The sequence below is a fragment of the Parasteatoda tepidariorum genome, chromosome 5 (genome assembly GCF_043381705.1).
Source record: "Parasteatoda tepidariorum isolate YZ-2023 chromosome 5, CAS_Ptep_4.0, whole genome shotgun sequence".
Classification (NCBI taxonomy): Eukaryota; Metazoa; Arthropoda; class Arachnida; order Araneae; family Theridiidae; genus Parasteatoda; species Parasteatoda tepidariorum.
In genome coordinates, this window is record NC_092208.1 from 40027877 (window position 1) to 40043835 (window position 15959).

Here is a 15959-nt window from a genome sequence, read left to right on the forward strand (position 1 = left end):
CAATAATATATATATATATATATATGTATGTAATACTAAGAGAAAACACAAATATTTTTAATTCTAAATAGATAAAACTTCTTTGAAAAAAAAAACGATCTAAGAAGCAGCAGAAATTTCAAAAAAAGTAGCAATAAAGGAAACGAAGGAAATAAGAATAAAAATATGACCACCGAAGCCGACGTCTTCAGGTGGTACCGACCCCGGAAGCCATAAAACAAAACCATTTCTAATTGAGGGAGAAGCAAATGCCTAAATTAACTCCCTCAGTGCCCCGATGGTTTTGCATGGAAGTCCAGGAAAAAACATGAAATACAAATAACCAATTTAGAAAAGAAACTCAAACAAAATCATCAGAAAATAATGATCGTCAAAAATAATGATTTGAAAAAATAATTTTCTGATGATTTTGTTTGAGTTTCTTTTCTAAATTGGTTACGGTTGGTTGGTTCTTTTCTAAACGGCCTCGGTGGTCATATTTTTATTTTTATTTCCTTCGTTTCCTTTATTGAATTATAAAACGTTTTATATTTTGAAGTGCTTGAAACATGTCGACTGTTATTTTCTTTTAATGTATTTTTGAAGCGATTGAAGTTTTTAATCAGGTATGGTTTTTAATAGTCAACTTTTTTAACTACGTAGCTCAAAGTATCATTTAATACTGCATAATCTTTACTTAAGTGAATTATTTAATGTGTCTCCAACTTATAATTCCTATATTTCAAGTGTGTCTTTAATCATAAAAATTACAAAATACTTTACCAATAAGGAAGATCTTATTGATGAAACTCTAAAAGAGCATGAATTTCTGTGTCTGAGCACGTTAAATCGGTTCAGCATTAAACCATAATACCGTTTTCTTGAATTTTGATGCCGTGAAAATGTATGGTGCAAATTTAATAAGGTGTTAAATTGAACCACATTTCAGTGGAAGTTATACCATATCGCTTAATATTATAGTTTAAATTATTATTATAATAAGGTTGCAGGCAGCAAACTTGAAATATATTACAGCTTGATAAATTTAAAGTTAACGCTATTTGAGCTTCATGCGCAAAAGTTTCCCTACAATTCACAAAGTCATTAATTTAGTTATCTATTAGTTTAGTAGAGAATTAAGAGAATAAGGTTAGTATTGCGGGTATCATAAGAAAACATCCGTACAAAATCTGTCTAATATTGTTTAAGCTCCAAAAATTTTAATAGTGTAGTGAGCTGTAAATGTATGCATGAAATATTACTCAATTTTCCAAGGAAATGAGATTATATAAAGATTTATTATGATTTTTTGCGAACCAAATAACAATTTTAAAAAAAACTAAAGCTTTAATTTGAAAAGTAATTTTATTATAATTTTTCGTTCAAAACTTTAATAACTTCTTAAATATTTTACAAGTGATTGATTTTAATGAAACTAATAAATACAAGAATTTATTTTTACACTGATACAATAATATCTGTCACTAATTTAATTATTTATCACTGCGAAATAACTGGCGAATAACAGCTATCAGAAAAAAACTACACATATTTTTCATACTTTTCTCATTATTTTGTATTAATTTAGATCTAAATATGGGGAAAATATTGTATCTTAATAGTTTATGGTTATGAAGTACAGCACGGAACACCGCTGTCTTTTCTGCGTTAAAGATAAAATCTTCCAAACGTGGATTACTAAACAATAATTTTTGAAATTTGCAGTTATTTAGATCTAAGCGAAACAGTCATTTATCATTAAAATTTCTTTAATTTAGAGAATCAATTATTAATATATTTTTGAATATGAATGGAAAAAAATATTTCAAACTAATTTTAGTTATTTTTTTAATTTATATTTTAATATGAATGTAATTCTGATAAACTAACAAATTTTTAATAACTATTTTCGCTTAAAAAAAGCTGGAAAAAAAAGCTTTCGCAGAAAAAATATACGAGTATGAAAGAGACACCGGTGTCCCATCTATGTCAAAGAGTTAATTCCTATGGTCAAAATTGTTGCCATTTTTTTCATATACGCAAAGATATTGGATACCAGCAAGTGACGACATCGTAGGTGAATCGTGGCATTTGTCGATACAGAAGCCAATCAGGTTCGATACAAACGGTGGCGTCGCTTACAAGTATTCAAGGAAAACTAATTTAAATCATATGGTTAAGCATAATCACTCCCCCTCTTCTCTAGTTTCAAGCACCCAATAGAAATAAGTATGATCTTGTTTATAATAAAACGTCTTTAAATGAGACATGATCAAAAAGTTTCCGTTTGAGATCGCTGTTGCAGAATACGTACCGGTGATTATTCCTAATCATCACTAAATTTAGTAAATGTCATACATTATTGAATATTTATCAAATTTATAGGTTTATTTTTATAATTCCCGGCTCGTAATGGGGCATATATCTTTTCGATATCTTTTGTGGAATAATAGAGTACCTATTGCAAAAAAAAACAACAAAAAAAAGAATATTTTTACTTTACACTAAAAAGTTCGTTGTTAAGAATCGAAGCATACTATTGTATTTTGATTTTAGAAATACCAGGGAAACAACACTTATGTCAATTTACCAAATTTATTGGTAATAAGACAAAATAACCGGAATAATCACATTTACCGCAATTTACACTAATGCAGGTGTCTTATAAATCCAAGCAGCGCCAGTGTCTGTGTTATTATTATTATTATTTTATCACGGCAGAATAAGATTCGATATATATACATCATGGAATAAAGAACGTTTATGTGCAATCTTGTCTGTCGAAAATCGACGTCGTAGAATGGAGCTCAAATCTTAGTGCTAGTCGTGATTCAATTCGATACAAGTTGATCTGTTAGGCCTTTTACAAGCATATAACGTAAGTACCCATATCGCAAATATTATTGCTCAGAAATATCACACACTTAAGTAGGACTCTCTCTTTGTGATTTTTTTGAGTTTACCTCTCCTTGAAAATACCAATAAAAAGTCAATGGCTACTTACTTAGACGAAGAAAAGCAGCAAGCAGTTTCAGACTTCATCTAGTAGAAAAAAGACGAGTCTAACCAAATGGTTATGTTCTAACAGGTGAAGTAGAGCCACGATCGCTCATCGGAAAGAACACTCGGCTCTCAATAAGGCGGAGAGATTCAAATCCTAGCGAGGGCTTGTTGTACGAAATCTTTTCCAAACTCGTACTAATTACACTGCTGACATAAATTTCCTCAGTGGTGGACCGAACATGGATTAGAATTCCATTGCAGTCGGGCTACCCAAGAGAGCTTAAAATGGTTCTTTCCGTGTAACGCAATTGCTGATTAGTTCTATCAAAAATTCCTCCACGAAGGCTAGTTTGCCCCATGCTTGATCCATTAGTTCTCTTCTGTTATGGGATAAGATCAAAATTGTAAGATTGATAATCCAAGACTCAAAATTTAATCAGCTGTTCAACATGGGTTAAATAAAAAGAAAACTGGTAATGCTGTTGGATGATTTCCTAAATGCTCAAGGTGACTGGCTCACCAAATCTGAATTCCTCAGTCTTCAAACGGAAACTTATTGGTCTCTCCTTATCTTTGCAATAGTGTCCTTTTCTAGTTCAAGCATAATGTTTCCTCTTATTTGAAACATTTTCAACATAATGCTGTTTTTCTTCTCTCCTATTTTCTTTTAGGATAGATGAAGAAGTCAGCAACATAGAAGCCAAACATACTTTTATATCTGAAAATTTGAAACAAAACAAAACACTTGTACATGAACTCATGAACGAGAAACAAAGAATTACCCTGGAATTAGAAAAACTGTCAAGAAAGTTACACATCGAAAGGGAAAATTGCATCGGTTTGAGAAGATCTCAATCAGTCGAATCCTGCACATCACCTTTGTGATATTGCAAAGCTGTAATCATTTAGCAAAAAACATAGATTAAGGATGGAAATATCATATAAGAACACCACACTTTTTTATAAATATATTTATTACACAATGCATTTTTGTAACTTAGAATAAATTATTTTATCCAAATTTTACAACGAAACAATTTTGATACTATAAATCAACTGAGTACTTGCGCTTCACGAAGAAGAAGATCAGAGATACCCACACGTGTGACGTCAGCTGATCGCTTATAAACAAAATGGCGTATTTAAGTTGAGCGAAGTTTCTCCACAATCCACATGAGTCAGAACTTTAATTGACGTGAAGTTAATTTAATACAGCACCGTATCACGCATCGAATTTGTTGAAATATAATTCTTTCTCTTCTACGTCTTTTACTAAACTAATATTTGTTATTTGTTATATATTTTACTCTAACTGTTTTGTGTACTTGGCAACTTCGATGCATAATTAGTTTATGTTCTACATGGCCTCATGCCTCTTTTTGTGTTAAATATAGAAATATATAGTGAAAGAATTGAAATCTTTGTGAAAGAATCTTTGTGTAAGAATATAAGTCGCTTAATAGAATTGATACTTGACGGGCTTGGCTTACTAGAAATAGAATTTAAAAGATCAGTTTCTGATGTAAGCAAATGCCACTTTTTAAAAACCAATCAGGATTGAGATACCCACTCTACGTCATTTGCATGTATCCCATTAACGCTGTTTTTTTTTCGAAGCTCTGTCGCCAAGGAAAATAAAAAAGCCATATCTTAAATGCCTTACACTTGAAGCAGCGCGATGATTTTAAACTATGTATATAATCTTGCCGCGATAAATTATCTGGGCTTTATAAAAAAAAATAAACTTAAATATTTTAAAAGTTAATAAACTTTTTTAAAAAATTGCCAATTTCGTGACATTTTTCCACCTAGATGAAAATTATCAAAATCACTGCCTAATTCTCAGTTTTTTGCTAATTTTTGTGAGCCCAGGTAAAGCAGCATTAATTATTAAAAAATTAGACCATAAAAGCTTTTTACGCTTTTTATTTATATTGAGCTATTTTCTAAATAAGCATATACCGCATTGGCTTTAGATAGGCTAAACTTGACCAAACAGTCGTGAGTAACAATTGCTAACCAACAGCAGTTATAAAAATATCATATTATTAGCAGAAAGTATCATTTCATATTACGACGGACCCTTCGAAAAACAGCCTTAAAAATATTTTCTCCGAGGGGAAAAATATGGAGTGTAGAAACCCCACCTGTTCTGCTACTTGCAAAGACAAGTAAAATGTATAAGATAGTAATGTATAGTATATAAGTAAATGTAGTACTGATGAGGAAATGGTATAATAATTGGGTACCTGCAAGCAATGCCATGCTTAGGTATCGAATCTAATTGGCTGCAGAATCGCGGCATTTGCTTATGCTACGATTTAGCTAAGTGATTTCATATCATACAGTATAGATGCATAAATACATGACAGATCTGCACTATACAAGACGATATTTTTGCCGGATATCAAGAAACAACTGGATATCTAGTGTAACTTGAACTGTTGTACAATTAAATAAAAATGATTTATTTCGAAAAAAATTTGAAAGTCAAGCAAGTCTTTGAGAAAAAAATTTCTACAAAAGTAATTGTTTTATAATTTCATTTATTTGATAAAATTAGGATTTATAAAATAAAATAGTATTTTAACCCTTTCGTTACGAATGCGTATTTAGCAGGCATCCACGTGATGCCCTGTGTGTACGAGCGTCGTTTTTAACCGGCATCATCGTGATACCATTTGATAAACGGTCGAGCGGTACAAACCATTGGACCGTTCTGACCTGCTCCATTCCGGCCTGCTTTAAATTGCCATGGTGGTATTAAGCCAATATCTATATATTAATAGGCTAGCAATATTTTGTCTCGCTAAAAACTCCCAAACTACGCAACAGAATTAAACAAATAAGGTGTCGTTTTAAAGGTATTGTTATGTAGATGTGCAATAAGGTCTTAAATTATGAAAATTTCCTTNGACCTGTTCCGTTTCGGCCTGCTTTAAATTGCCATGGTGGTATTAAGCCAATATATTAGATTAATGCCACCAAAAGTATATTTTGAATGCGTTTAATATGTTTCGTAGGTAAGACATTTTTTTCAGCTTATAGAGCGCATAAAAAAACCGAAATAGAAAAGGCGTCATTTGCATTGCATACGATAAAAGACCAGAATCTAAGTATGAGTGTAAAACACTTAATCTGGGTTTGTATGTCGACCCTTGTATGGATGGTGTCTTCAATTAAATGTAAACAATAACAATCTCGAGTTCCATACCTGCTTTAGTTCCGGTTAGAAAGTTTCCAACAGCTTATTCAACGAAGCGATATTTTCAAACGGTTAATTTTGTTTTCAATAAAAGAAATAAATTAGATAATTTCTGAGCTCAAATCTGCCGTATTTCATAAGATATTAATGCTATTAAGTAATTCTGGTGGGTTTGAAGAGAAAATTTGTTTTAGTTATTTATAGATATGTTGTTAAAAAAGGTGACATGGTTGCTAGATTTTGAATAACTCGCTTTTTTTGGCAGTTCTGATTTGTCTGGAATCTCCTCTTTCCATTTGTTTATTGCTGTTTGTTCTTGTTGCAAGCTGTGCACCATCTTACGTTAGTGTTAGCACCTTAAGCATTGTAAACACAAGTATTGTTCGCTTTGTAAACACAAGTAATAAGTAATCAAATGCCACGTTTGCAAGAATCTCAAAACACAATGATAACGGTGTGAGCCAAAAGGCTTTAAAATACATCTGTAACAGTAACCCGGAAGTATAGGCGGTATGGAACTTGCAGCGTTCCTTAGTGTAGAAAACATCATCCAAAATTTATCATACTGAGTTAAATTAATAATTTATTTTTGAACTATTACGAGTTGCATTTTTATTTATAATGCTGGCAAAATCTCCAAGTATTTAAACGTCTGCTAACGATGTACTATGAGCACGGTGCACCGTTCAGTGGTGTCGCTTCAGTTCAGCAGATTGCTGTAACACAAAGGTTAAACAAATATTGCTTTTAACAAAAATATGAAATGTTTGCAATTATCTCTATATCACTTAGAATGGTGTTTTCTACACTGGGATGCATTGCAAGCTCTTCACTGCCCATACTTCCGAGTTATTGCTTCCGGTGTATTTTGAAGACATTTGACTCACAGCGTGAATTTGTTACCTGATTTATTATTTGTGTTTAAAAAAAGAATCATCATTTGAAAACCTGTCATTTCCAGACGTCAGAATCATCATTTGAGAAAAGAATTGTTATAAAACCCTTGTCAGCAGTATATGAACTTTGAAAAGTAAACCTAAATGACAATTTGTAAATGAACTTAATCTCGCAGCTCAATAACGCTAACACTAACGTATGATGGTGCATGACTTGTAACACGAATAAACAAATAAAAAGTGGTCAAATCGGGACTTCTTTCTAAATCTAGCGACCATGACATCTTTTTTAACAATACATCTATAAATAACTAAACAAATTTTCGCTTAAAACTCACCAGAATTACTTAATATCTTATGTAATACAACAGATTTGATCTTAAAAATTACATAATTTCTAACATCATTCTCATAAAAATTATATATTATTCTATAAACAATTTATCTGTTTGAATATGCCGCCTCGCAGAATAAGCTGTAGTAAGCAGCTGTATACTTTCTAACCGGAAGTAGAGCAGGTCAAGAGCTCGAGATTGTTGTTCTTTATATTTATATTGAAAACACCATCCATAGGATAAAAAAAAAGCCGTATTTCATATTCTTCTTTGTTTGAATATTTTACAATGATTTAGTTGACAACTATGTCAACTGTACGACACAAATATTTTCAAATTATGAGATTCTCATTCTTGTAAAATTCCCATTTACTCAGTTTTCAGTATTTATGTTTACAGAACGAGATTCAATGGTGCATCCATTTGGTGAGCATTGGTATCCTTCTGGGCAACAATGTTCTCTGTCAGGACAACAGACAGCATCTTGTAACGGGCAGCATAAATCATAACAAGATGTAGATTGAGTCGGGCATTTTCTCATTTCTGAATCCCAAAGTTTGAGAGCCACAGCCTTCTTGGTAAAAAAGTTAATCCTATTTTCACTATGGAGTTCAGCACCGACACAGATTCCTATGTATGGAATGCATGTCTGGCCATGTTGACAGCATTCGAAACCGTCACTACAACAAACGGCGTCCATATATGGACAACATCCGGATTGGCACTCCGTTTGCCATGGAGGGCAAAGTTTTACTGCATAATCTGTAAATATATACAGGGTGATAATTAAGTTTTAACACACACACAAATTTCTTGTTCTCGGAAGAACGTTGAAAAAATACAGAAATATTTCTTAATGATTGCCTTTGATATGGATTTTATAATCCAAACAAAAATACAAAATAGAAAGGAGAAAAAACAGCTGCACATTATTGGACGCAAATTAATTTTTTAACAAGGAAAACTGAAAATACTATTAAAATATGACATACAATTACTACTGATCACTTACTAAGATTAAAATCCTCCAAACCTGTTTGATTGAAAGATGAAACTAAGAAAGGACTTGCGTGCAGCGGAATAAATTTTCCTCCGGAAATCAAATTAATTTTAATGCCACTTTCTCCAATAGTGTTCGTCAGATTTTAATCACATTTTCGTTCTTTCCTCACTAAAATATTAATTTGAGACCACTAAAGTTTCTATATTTTGTCCTCATTTTGAATACAATTATGATTCATTCAGTGGATTGTTCAGTAAGATACGCTTCCCAGCAGATTACCGAAGTCAAGTATCCCTGGCTGCGGTCAATGTGCGGGTGAATGACCATTTGAATCAATCTGCGAAGGTATCGAGTGTGTGTGATATTGGTCCTCGTTCTACCGTCAAGTACTCGATTTCGAGCACAGATCGTCGGTCTACCGAGCGGGGTTGCCATCTTTTCTGCAGAGGTTTAAAATTGTGATGGCATGTCTTCGTATCATCTTCAATCATGTTATTAATCGACAATAGCCTATTGTGCAGCTATAATGTGACATAAATAGAACTAAACTCAGTGGCGCGACAGCCCATAGAGGACCAAGGCCTACCATGCCCATCTCAGTTTTCCTGATCTTGGGCTCTGGGGTGCAGGAGCAGATGTTCCGGTTAGATGGTCAGCCAAACGCGAAACCCCCATTGTTTAGTTCCCAAGCATGCTTGGTACTCATTTATCGACCCACTAAATGGATGAAAGGCTGAGTCAACCTTGCCCGGCCCGAGGATCAAAACCTGGACCTGAGGCATGGGAGCGCGAAGCGCTACCACTCAGCCAGCGAGCGTCGTGACATAAATAAACTACAACTATATTAGAGGCGGTTATCACTAAACATCCCAGTACATTATGAAAAACAAGTTTGAAAATATGTATTTAAACTCAAGAAAGCGAAATAACCCTTGCTAAATTTAATAAAGGAATGGATATTTGATGATAATTTTTAACGCATTGCTATAAATTAATATTTGTAATTAACTATGCCAAAGGTTCGGAATGCACTACAGAAACACCTACCATATATATCAAATCAAGAAAAAAATCAAATCTATATTATAACAAAATAAGATTGCTTAAAGATTTCCAAATTTCAATGCTTCTAAAAATACGCAAACTTCGCTTTACTGAAGTTTAATAATCTAATCGTACATAAATAGTTCAAAACTCAATTTTTTTAAAAAAAGATGAAACTTATTCGACTGTCTGAAATATTTGATAGCAAATGACGAGTGGGAATTCCGCGCACTACTCTAAGTCATTTATTTGAACAAGGGAGGGAGCCTACATTCTTAGTGTGAAACTATCAAGCATATATATTTATATATATATATATACACTAAAAATATCTTATGGTTAGCCCGGTGGCATTAGTATCCATGTCATTCCTCTACTATTAAAGTTGATTTGCTATTTAACATAAATTATGATCCAATAAGAATGCCCCTTATTAAATATTGGGAAGCAAAAAAATAGCAATTATTTTTGCATGCTGATAAAATATTTTTACTTACTGAAAGTTGTGGAATTGTCTACAATATTAGCAGTCAAACCAGAAGAAAAAGCAAATCCTACTATCACTAAGTAAAGTGGTAGCATTCTGGAAAGAAATGGAAGAAAGAAATTACGCAATAAAAAAAGGTTTCTTATATCTTGGTCAAACTCATTGACGCTGCTTTTATAGTGCCATTTTCACTGTGTTCGAAAAAATCGCACTTGCGAATTTAGAAATGAGAACGAGAACTTGATTGTAGAGTTTTTCATTTTAAATTTATTTTACAAATCAGATTCGTATTAGCAAAAGCGAATTTTTTGCGGGCAGTTTAAATGGTTACCTATAAATGCTTGATTTTCCCTCAAAGATTCACCACCTTGCCGTTCTTCATTGATAAATCTCAAATCTTATACAATAGATAAAAAAGTGTATGGTATCAGTATTACGCATTTCAGATACAAATCGTAAAAGTCTCAAATCTTACACTGATTTGATCAGCCGTTGGTCCACATTTTCATTGTAATGAAAATGAGGGTCTAACGATAGCATTGTACACAATGCTGTAAAATATGATTGTCATTGTGTGGACGCAATAATTTAAAAAATAAAATTGTGTTTTTTTTCCTTCAATAATATGTTTTTGGGGCTATTAACTATAAAATTCAAATACTATTTACTTATTGCATTTTTTTTAAACTTGAAAACAATAGCTAATGGCAGTGTTTACTGTACTCAAACACTGGCTTGACTGATTTGACGTCTATCTAAATAAAAAATTGTCTTCCTTTAGTATACATCATTGCTGTAGTTGATTCATTGCCAATATCAGCAAGCCTGCTTGGTAAAACCAACCGAATTTAAAGCAGATGGAGCGTTTCTTGTTTTTGAGTGACACATCGCAGCCCGTTTATAGGGTGGACCCATTCATACATCTATTTATTCATAGTATACATCATACCTTGGAGTAGCTTTTCTATATAATAGCTGTTCATTTTAATTACTATTGTTAAATGAACAATTATTTAGGAAAGCTTGCTGGGGAATCATGGAGCGAAATGTACCCAGCAAACACAACATTTACGGCGGGATAACGGGCCAATATACAGTGACCGATAGCACCGTCATCGGCCCAACATAGTTGGCCGAATCGGCTGCGGCAAAAAAGTGTCCGGCCGGCCGGCAGCTGGAGCCGATACTGTCAATGATGTCGGGACGATGTCGGCCATTTGACACATTTTGATCGGGCCATTCTTGGCAAGTGCATATCGGAATTGTATTGGCTGTTTTCAGTTGTCCAGAAACATTAAAATTTGCCCGATAGAGGCCCAATATTAAGATGACGCTGATTTATAATGGACCAATATCGGCTGTTTTCAGCTTTCCGATAGTGACCCATCATAAAAAAGGATATTAATTTACATTGAGCCAACAAGTAGCCGATAAATTTCCATAATGGACCAATATCGGCTGTTTTCAACTTTCCGATAGTGACCCATTTAGAAAAAGGATATTATTTTATATTGAGCCAACAAGTGGCCAATAAATTTCCATTAATGGTTATATTTTCTTCTTTAACTTTTCGCAGTATTAATACTTTTTAGGATTCTCGTTGTTGAAGATATATTATTCTGATGGCTACTTTTTTCCTTAGTGCCTGATAGAGCTAATATATTTGAAGGGGCATTTTTATTAAATTAAAACTTTTACCTTTTTTAGAGTAGTTATATTTATTTCCTTTCTGAAGTACTTACATTAGGAAACATCGTAACAAAAAGTGCTTTGCAAAGGGCTGCATTGAATGTAACAACAAAAATTTCTTTAAAATGTAACTTCGTATCAAATTTTAGTAGAAATGAAAATAAGCTCTCCTTCTTTTCTTATATTTATAAGCATACTAACCCTTTTGTGTTAGAATAAATCATGGTTTGATTGATTCATCTAGCAAAATTATTATAAAACAGAGAAAAATATTTTTTTTATATATTCTTTATTGTAGTCTAAATTTGAACTTTATATTTAATTGAAATTTTTTTTTGTATCGACTATGTTTATAAAAAGTTGAAATATTAACTTTCCTAATCTTATTTAAAAACAATTTAAAATAAAAAAATGCAAAATTAGAGTTATAAATTATCCTCCAGGAATTAAAATTCCCTTGTGTTATTGTAAAGTATATAGTTTGATAATTAATATAAATTTAAAAAAATCAAAATTACAGTGAACAATTTTTATTTTAAGTGGTGATTGCATGTTAATTGAAAATGCACATTATTTGCAATGTAGTTTTCTGGTTAAAATCTTTTCGCTTGTATATTTATTTAATGTTAGTGTTTATAATTATCAATTAGCAAGGAAATAAGCAAATAAATGTTTGAGGAAATTTATTTTAACAATATATAAAAGCTTTTGATGACAAATGTTTTCAGGAATTTATTTTATCAATAGTATTATAAATAGTAATAATAATATGACAGCATTACAAAATTTATTTCATTCAGCAATATTCTTCAGAATTCTTCTTCTTTCCTCTCTTTTAACTTCTCTATCTCCAACATATCTCAGCCACTTTTTTACATAATCTCAAACTAATGCTTCTGTGACGTCAAGGAATTTACTTCGGAAAGCACCTATAAATGAAATTAAGTGTTTAATGTTTTCTATAAAAGATAAACAGCGAAAAAAATAAGAGAAATTATCATTTACACTTTAAAATATTAATCAATACTTATCGAATATTAGGAGAACACAATCCAACTTTAAAGTACAATATGTCTGTTTAAAAATTATTCCAGTAAAAATTTAATCAAAGGTAATTTTTTATTGTAATTTTGGTATGATAATGGTGGGGTATTATATTAAAGTTAGTGTATAAGTATTATATGGTATTATATAATGTTGTTATATACTAGTTATTATAATTAAAAAAATGAACCAAACTCAAAACAGGCCTAAATAACATTTTAAATTGGCAACGAAGCCAATTAAAATTAATGTCAGAAATGCATTTAAAAATTCGACTTTTTAATGCGTAACTACTTGAATAATCTTACGAGACAAATTTTTTTTTTAAATAATCTATAAATTGGTGTTAATCAGCACTACGAAATCATTTATAAAACCGAAAGACATATACCGATACTCACCAAATTTATAAAACTGAAAGAATAATTTTAAATTTATTTGACTTACTATTTTTTTTTGTATTGAATGGCAACTTTACATAATTAGTATTTATTAGTTTTATAAATTTTTGAAAGTTATATTACTAATGACTGATAGTCAAAATTTACCATAATAAAAACAGATTTTAAAAGCACAACATTAAACAAAATAATTTCGTGGTTTCAGATAACACCAGAAATATTAGTTTAGTGACTTTCTTCAAATATTCTACACCTACATGTTTATCATTAAGCTTATATGACTTAACGAATAGAGAATGGATAGTAAAAAAAAGTTCAATGAAGTGCTTTTTTGCTTAAATAGATCTATAAGTGAGAAAACATCACTCATGTTGCAGTTAGAATATTTGAAAAACAGATTATTCAGTTTAAAATAAAACAGTACCTAATGATAAACCAATCTGAAAATTCCATTCTTTAAATCTCTCAACGAATTTAAATTTTTGAACAACTTTCAAGATTGATATTTAAAATTTCGCCCCCAGCCATGATCTGAATTTCTGGGTAGCTAAAATGATTTAGGACTTATAGAAGAAACAAAGGAACAAACTTCTCCTTTCAAATTATAGCTAATTATAAATGTTTATATAAGCATGCTAAGTTCTTAAAATTTCTAAAATTTAAGCTATTTTTATGATAAAGTTCTTGTCAATTATTTTATTTTAAGTTAGTTTCCTCTTTTTTTTTTTTTTTTTTTTTTTAATTTTNAAATTTCGGCAATGCGTTTATCTGAGTAATATATTTAATTGATTAAAGTTTCAAGATCACAGGCTAATACAAAAGAGAAAAATAATTTCAAAGTGAAATACTAGTACATTAATAAAAGGCGTGGCTACTGATTAACCACCAGATTTTTGAATGCAAGCACGCGAACGGGCATGCATTGTGTCATACAGATGACATATGTCATTTTGTGGGATGGTGTTCTATGCCTGTTGCAATTGGTCGGTCAATATGGGGATAGTTAATTGTGGTGTGGTCACCCACAACAGCAGTTGTGGGTGACGATGAAATCGTCGTCTATGTTCCATACGTGCTCTATTGGTGAAAGATCTAGTGATCCAGCAGGCTAAGGCAAGTGCATATTAGGTTACAACAGCAGTATGAGGGCAAGCGTTATCCTGTTAACGTAAAATATCCTCAGTGGTAAACAGATCAAGGGTTATCCCCTTGCCGTCAGGCTAACCATGGAAGATTTCCGTGATTTTCCTCTCCATGTAACGCAAATGCGGATTAGTTCCCTTAAAAAGTCCTCCACGATGGCAAATTTCTCCCAATACTTGATCCAGGAGTCCCCTTATCATCTGAATTGGGTTCAAAATTACAATGATGCGGAATTGAACATTAGTAGTCGTAAATCCAAAATAGGGTCGACATTTTAAAGACGATTAAAAAATAAAATAAAATCATGCGCAGTGAATACATTTCACCCAAGTTTTTCTGCAATATCGTGGATCGCAGCCCTATCACGGCCACATTCAAAGTCAGTAAACTTCGCCCTCTTAAAAACATTCTTGCCAACCGACAACTCATTAAGTCAAAATTTAAAGAAAAATAACGCTTATGAACTGTAAAACACAATTTAAAGTTACCCTGATTCGCATGTTCACAATGGCACTACTAGCTCCAAACTTATGCGATAAACGCGAAATTTGAATAGAATCATCTTTTAGTTGCATAAACAAGCCTACCAAATTTAGTTTATCTAGCACAACACCAGCGGGTGCTGCAGATTATTTCCCACCCCAGATTATTATTATTTTTTAATATAAAAGAAAATGGAACGACGAACGAAACAAAAAAAAAATATTTTTCTGCCTTCATATATGAAAAATAATGAATTGTTTTCCTTTTGATACCAAACAAAGACAACGTTTATTTTGCACTTATTGTTTGTTTTTTCTGTAAGCAAATTTCCTATGGTGGTTTCACAAAAAATTTCACAGTAAACTTGAAACAGGCACAAATCCAAACACCATAAATAAAAATTCTCTTAATTCTTTCCTTAAAAATGGATGGATTTTATTTTAGTTCCATCATCCTGCAAGTTCATCCTTCTGTTTAATAGTAGGACAGGAAAATTTAGCAATCAAATGCTGACAACAAAGTCAATGAAATTATAGCACTATAGTATTGTATACTACAAAAAATTTATAATGAATAAAATTCAAAGATATCTGTACGGTTAACATTTTATAGAAGTTTGATAGATAACAGTTGAAAACAGAACACAAATGTTTTCTGAAAAATGAGACATTAATTGTTTTAATACTATTCTGAATTTAAACATCATTGAAGATTAATTTCTTAGTTAATAAAAACCCATGTCATAATATTATACAGATTATCTAATTAGTTTATTGAAACACAAGTGATTGTACGACGATAGATTTGAATTAACATAAATTACGTTTATATACTCATAGTGTTATAGATTGATTAAAAATTAAATTAAATTAATTGATTGAAATGAAAGTAAATAATGATGAACAATTACTCTCTATAAACATTACTAGATGGCTGCACCAGTTACTACAGTTAATAGCTCCATAAAGTTTTTAACTCATTGAAATCAAAGATATCAATTTTTACTTATACTGTAAAATTTCTTTTTTTTTCAAAGTGAGCTATTTTTCTTCCTTTCATCCATAAAGAATGGCAAAAACTGTTTCAATGACTAGTTAATAGAATATTCTATTAAATAAGAATAAAATATAGAAGAATAAAACATACAAAACTGGCTTTTTATATTTAAAAAAAAAGCCAGTTTTGTATATTTTATTCTTGAAGGAAATAATGAAAAATTTTATTTAATAATTTTTCACTATATAGCA

General features: G+C 31.4%; 2 protein-coding genes and 1 long non-coding RNA gene across 3 annotated transcripts in view; 1 reads left to right on the forward strand and 2 right to left on the reverse strand.

The window, feature by feature from the left end:
* Positions 1-4340, forward strand: part of LOC110283564 (tektin-5) — an 18735-nt gene extending 14395 nt beyond the window's left edge. Inside the window, exon 8 of the mRNA XM_043043105.2 lies at positions 3654-4340. Coding sequence (XP_042899039.1) covers positions 3654-3867 — 214 coding nt within the window. The 3' untranslated portion in view covers positions 3868-4340. The remainder of the gene's footprint in view (positions 1-3653) is intronic.
* Positions 4341-5511: 1171 nt separating this feature from the next.
* On the reverse strand, positions 5512-7793 carry LOC139425695 (uncharacterized). The gene is made up of 2 exons (XR_011636848.1): positions 5901-7793; positions 5512-5706 (listed from the first exon to the last, which is right to left on the reverse strand). It is a non-coding gene; the product is annotated as an uncharacterized lncRNA (long non-coding RNA).
* Positions 7792-10047, reverse strand: LOC107450829 (progranulin). The gene is made up of 2 exons (XM_016066739.3): positions 9963-10047; positions 7792-8180 (listed from the first exon to the last, which is right to left on the reverse strand). The coding sequence occupies exons 1-2, from the start codon at positions 10045-10047 to the stop codon at positions 7792-7794; spliced, it is 474 nt and encodes a 157-aa protein (XP_015922225.1).
* Between the last annotated feature and the right edge of the window lie 5912 nt (positions 10048-15959).